This window comes from Pseudorasbora parva, chromosome 7 (genome assembly GCF_024679245.1).
Source record: "Pseudorasbora parva isolate DD20220531a chromosome 7, ASM2467924v1, whole genome shotgun sequence".
Taxonomy (NCBI): Eukaryota; Metazoa; Chordata; class Actinopteri; order Cypriniformes; family Gobionidae; genus Pseudorasbora; species Pseudorasbora parva.
Genome location: NC_090178.1, coordinates 23,004,941 through 23,011,020, shown reverse-complemented (window position 1 = coordinate 23,011,020; position 6,080 = coordinate 23,004,941). Strand labels below are relative to the sequence as shown.

The 6,080-nt window shown below is 37.5% G+C and overlaps 1 protein-coding gene across 1 annotated transcript; it reads right to left on the bottom strand.

The window, feature by feature from the left end:
• Positions 1 to 631: 631 nt before the first annotated feature.
• On the bottom strand, positions 632 to 4,185 carry LOC137083706 (interferon-inducible GTPase 5). Its single transcript, XM_067449650.1, is given in 3 exon segments — positions 632 to 2,053; positions 2,055 to 3,659; positions 4,083 to 4,185. Coding segments are annotated over 2 exon segments (1,368 nt in total). The 5' UTR covers positions 3,248 to 3,659; positions 4,083 to 4,185; the 3' UTR covers positions 632 to 1,878.
• Positions 4,186 to 6,080: the final 1,895 nt, after the last annotated feature.

The window sequence follows — 6,080 nt, the reverse complement described above, 5'->3', positions numbered from 1 at the left end:
GCACCATTCCTGTCGAATCTAATATAGAAGGCACAACATTGTGTCTGAGACTTGTTTACAAACGATTCCGCAGTGAAATGAAGCGAACACACAAACGTTCTTCCCCACGTGAGCTGGAACTTCATAAAAAGTATCACAAATTCCTAATATTATGATCCGAAGGAAGCTTATGCAGTGACTGTTCTTCCACAATATCTTGCTATCTTCCTCCACATGTTTATTGCTGCTGGCTTGCGATTGACCGAACAGCTCCATGAGTCGGTGGGCGGGGCTACTGAATTACATGTTCTGTAGAGGTGTGTTTCATAGAGCTATGAAGTAAGAATGAACCTCACGATTGCTTTCTGGGCCTGGTGTCTATAAAAGCTTTTCTTTGACTAAGAGTTTTTAGCTCTAAAACTAGTCTTATATTATCATGACCTTTTATATATCAAAAGCTCAAGGGAAAGTTGATTTCTCAATTCATTACCCCTTTAAGCTTAAATGACGAATGGGACATCCTGCGGTCTTGTGGACTTAACGGACACGCGCACGCAGCAGCCATTGTAAGTTCACAAGACTGAAAGTGCACATGAAGTGTGCCATTTGGGACAGAGCATTAGTGTGGACATGGCCTTAAACTCCAAGCCTCCTTAAGAGAACCGATCAGAGCAGCTAGCACTGACGTGCAGGGAATTGACTCCAGGTGGTACAAACCTGTTGTGTGCGGACGAATAGCAACAAGAAATGGAGCACACAAGGAAAAAGTATACAGGATAGAAAACAGGCACCAATGTGTCACACATTTTCACAGAGGTATACAAAAAATAAAACACATAAATAACAATATCGAGATAATATATGGAATGGAATGGATGTTTATACAAATGTACAAGTACACAGCAACGAAATATCGTTTGGAGTAAGCCTCCGGGCTGCAGCCAGTTACGGCGCTGCCACACGCTCTCCGAAGAAAAAATGCAGATTTTTCAAAGCATAGCATACGTACATACAAGAAACACAACATAACATAACACAGCACACGTGGTCATGTGATGGGATTTTTTGTTTGGATTGGGTAAGGGAGGAAAAGGGAGGGAAGGAGGCAGACGGATGGAGGGGGGATGGGATCGGGGTGGGTGTGTATGGTGCGAGTAAGAGTCTGTGAGAGTTTGTGTTGTGAGAATGTCAGCCATAACTTAAGATTTTTACAGTTCAGTTCTGTGGCTTGCCCTTGAGGGGGGATAAGGCAGTGCACGGGGAACGATAGCAGACCCAGCTGTCAAGCTGACCTCCCAACCGAGAGAAAGGGAGAAGGTGGGGGGTGAAGGGTGAAATGAAGCAATCTTAATGCATTTAGTTAATCTTCGGTAATTTGTCCGGATCATAATCAATCAATCAGTCACTGATCCTCCGCGTTCCTGGCGCACGTCCAATTCGTGGAGTGACTTGGACATTTCGTCCAATTTCATACCCAGACCGGTCATAATCCGTAGAAGTTCACCAGTCTGTCCTACGATGGTGTCCACTCTTTTCTGTGTCTCCACAGTCCAAGCTGAGATGTAACGGTTCAGTTCATTGGTCTGTGCCACTCTCTGATCTAATACCTTCAGTCGGTCACCCACAACCCCGAACCACTCTATAATTTCCACAGACAGCGGCTGGGTGAATTTGCTCTGTGTTATTGATATTTACACTTTATGTATTTATCACATCTTTGAATGGTTTACTTTTTGTCCTTGATCTTCATAGGTTTAATGTCCAAGTAAAATGTAGATTTAATTTATATAAATGTTTTAAAAAAAGAGTTGATTCTTATTAATGGCAATATGGCAAGTAGACTTGACCAAAATGATCAATGACCACAGCAGTTTCATGACTTTTTGGCTGTGATCTATTTTAATAGGCATCAGTCAGACCTGCAGCTTTCAGCACTTCTCTGGCTGTATCAGCGAGATCTTGAAGTCCTGCTCGCAGAAGGTTCAGTGTTGCAGTAAAAGACATTGCTGCTGTTCTTCTACTGCCTACAACGGGAACCATACTCCATGCAAATTTAACAGCTGAGTCCTTACTCGCGCAGTGCTGACAGCTCTTTATTACTGAGTTTCTTTTGTCCAATAGCGACCACTAGAGGTGAACTTCTTATATATTTCAGGGATGGATTGTTGACCCTCACCGACAACTTATCTATTGATTCATCATCCAAACCGAATGCATAGTAGCACTTGGTGAAGAAACCCAGCATAATGGCAGCATCACAAGCAATAGAAAGACCAGGCACGGGAGCCACAGCAATGGAACCGGACGCAACGGCTGCTGACCAGGTTTGGTTCTTAAATGTTTTGATTTTCTTCTCCAGAATCTTGGAGGAGTATATTGGTAAGGACAAAACCAAGGCATCTCTCTTGTGATCTGGTAGATGCTTCTCTAATGTGTCGATGAGGGTCTGAAAATCATATTTGTGCAATCCAAAGGAGGAAATCAGGAAAACATGTGGGTTATCCTTAAGGTTTCTATGGCAGTCCTCACGAATTTGAGAGAGCACTGTCTGCTCATCAAAGTCTTTCTTTTGAGATTCTGCTTGAATGTCATTGTCAACCTTTGAGCGGAGAAAGTAAAACAACTTCTTTCTCTCTTTAATTGCTTCAGCCAGCATGATGTCGTTTTCTTTGAATCTTTCCGAGGAGATGATGATGAAAAAGTCAAAGGTCTCAAGTTTGACCTCCTTTAGATATTTTTTAGCTTTGAATTTGGGACTTCCAGTCCCTGGCAGATCCCAGAGTTTTATATTGGGCATTGTAGGATGTGTGTACATCGTTGGTGTCATTGTCGTCTCAGTCACTCCCGTGGGAGCTGCATTGACATCATCGGGTTGAAGACCTCTCATTGCATTGATAAAGGTGGATTTTCCTGCTCCTGTTGATCCTGCAACAGCAATATGAAGTGTGACGTTCTCCAAATGATTGCGTTGCTCTTTTACTCGTTCAGCTTCATGAATGTATTCAGCAGAAGTCAGTATATCATCAGGAACTTCATATAAATGCTCAATTTCTTGCTCGTTAGATGTTGTTTTTATACTTTCTCTATTCTCAGTGCTTTCTGATTTTAAACACAGATTTTCTTTTGATTTACACTGAGACTCATTATCTTTGTCATCTTGTGAGTTCTTGGCATCTGGACACACTGCTCCAAAGAGAAGTTCTTGCTTCTGTATCTTCATAACTTCCTCATTTTTACTAGGTTTTTGTGTCAAAATTACTTTTTCCATTATAGCATTATGCTGGTCTTTTAAATTATCTGTTTTGACGCCTTCAGGCTGTTTTGTTTTGTGAATGTCTGTAGCTTGTGATTTATCTACAGTTGTTTCATTTGTTATATTTATTATGTCTTTCTCTGCTTGGTTTTCTTTATCATTCACCTTTTTTCCCCCTCAGCCTTTTCTTCAGACCATTACGTTTCGATTCAACATAGCCCTTTACTGAAAAAGTTCATTGTTTGGATGGTTGTTTTTCCAGAGTTTTACAGATTTTTGATTGGATGACTTCTAGGGACTTTGTTTTTATTTGTTGCTCTCTCAACACAATGTCCACGTGAAAGGATTCAGTCAGCAGTAGATTTTGGGTAGGGTCCATAAAGACATTGACTTCATCTGATATGATGAGTCTGAAAAAGCAGGACAACTGTAAATAAGAGCAAACATTCAAGTTTTTTCTGCCATAAACAAACTTTCATACTGTTGGTTTTGCAACAATAGTGACATATATATATATATATATATATATATATATATATATATATATATATATATATATATATATATATATATATATATATATATATATTTGTAGACACTATCTTTTGAAATACTGTCAACTGTTTGGTTACCCACATTGTTCAAAATATCTTCTTTTGTGTTCAGCAGAACAAAAAAATCATAGAGGTTTTGAACAGCTTAAGAGTGAGTGAAACGTATATTACAAATTATACATACACAGTAATAACAATTAAGTAAATAATGAAGTAAAATGTATTATGCAGTACACACATTTTGGATGAGATTAATCACAATACATTTTTCCCCAGCACTCGTCAGATAAACTTACCTCATCTGTGCAGAGATGGTTACAATTTCTGTACCTCTGTATGTCTTAAAGTAATGTGATCTTTTATGAAAAAATAAGCCAGTAAGGTGTGTTCAGGGTGTGGTTCAGAAAACATCTGAAGACTGAAGCTAAGATAGAACTACTTTATAAGAAATCTATTACATGTCCTTCATTAAATATGAGTTAAATGACATGCTGTTGATATGAAGAAAATTATTTTAAATATGTAAAACTTAAACTATATTTGTAAAGCAAAATTGTTGAAATGCACTTGCAAAAGAAGTCGTGTATCTATTTTAAAATATATGTGAATGATATTTAAATGGACCTTTCCTGTGCATTTGCTGTTCTCATTTACATCAGTTTTCTTATATTTACTTTGCAAAATATCTAGATTCTGTCTTGCTGTTTCTAAATAAAATACATAGCAATTTCAAACATTCACATTTCCATATGAATGCTGTTTAGCAGGAAGTGTTTTACTGGAAGCAGATCAATTTTGAAGCTTGTCATGAAGAATGGCAAATCACATACACACATATATATATATATATATATATATATATATATATATATATATATATATATATATATATATATATATATATATATATATAGAACACAAAGCAGCTTACAGCATTTTCAGCCAGGCATGTTTTCAAATGAATTTTGTTTTAACATGAAAATCCATCAGCAGCGTTTGTGAAGCGTTGGCTGAAGTTTCAAGTCATGAAATGACAGTTGGACTGTCTTGTCTGGATGGCCTTACATTTTGTTAAAGTTCAGTGAAGGGAAAACAGAAGTCGTGGAATTTGGACCCTGAGGTGCCTGTGATTCCCCTTATATGCATCTGAAAACTGCATGTGTACTGTACTGTAATCCCACTGTAAAAAAAAAAAAAAAAAAAAAAAATTCTTATATATAATGGACAATGACTAGATAAAAAGTTTCAGTTGCATCCCTGAAACTTTGGAATAAAAGCATCAGCCATTGGGATAATCAGTACTTTTAAACAACTTTAGAGGTTCGTACTGCTCCCTCTCTGTACAAAACAAACAAACAGAGTGGTACAGGTATGATGTAACTTTGTAGGCCAGCCATCTGGCAGTTAGCATCACACCGGACTGAGCCTGTACGGCCTGATGACATTTAATCTCCTTGACCTAGTCCTATTTACTCTAAATAACCTTTTTCAAGACATGTAACAGCTTCAAAAAATTATGAGTGGGGTAATACTGATGTATTTTATGTCTTAGAGTAAAACTTGAAAGTTTATTGAGCTTGTATTCACCACAGACCTTATTTCAGCCATTTAACCAAAACCCCAGTCAAAAAAAAAAAACCCATTGACTTCAGGACGATAGAACCAAAAGTGCTAAAACGGCCTGCAAAGTGGTGTCATGCCTGCACTGTTCTATTGTATCTTCTCACTTGTCACTTGTCGCTTCCGCACATACGTCCTTATGGAACAGGAAGTTTGTGTTACAGACTGCTGTGGGCGCGTTCAGGACCATTTTGCAAGGCTCTGGATTAGAGGTAACAATGTTGTAAATAATGTACAGTTTCATGCATATACAGACAGTTTTTCGCTTCTTAAGACCTCAATGTATCATCAGGAGCCACAGGTATTAATTTTGTTTTGTCTGCATGTTTTTTTGAATCTCAAAGTGATGGCACCCATTGGCTCCCATTATATGAATCACAGAGAAGGATTATGGTTTCAACTAAAAATCTTCTTTACTGTTCTAGTAAAGAAAAAGTCACCTACATTTTGGATGGCCTGAGGGTGAGTAAATTAACAGCACATTTTTATTTTTAGATGAACTATTCCTTTAACTCAATTAGCAATAATTACATAATAAAAGATACAAAAACTAATAATTAAATAATGCCAATAATTAAAGTTTAATCAATACAGTACTATATCTAATCTCATGACACAATGGAAAGTTTACAGTTCTATAATTAGATCAGAGATTGATGGTATGCTGTTGTCTT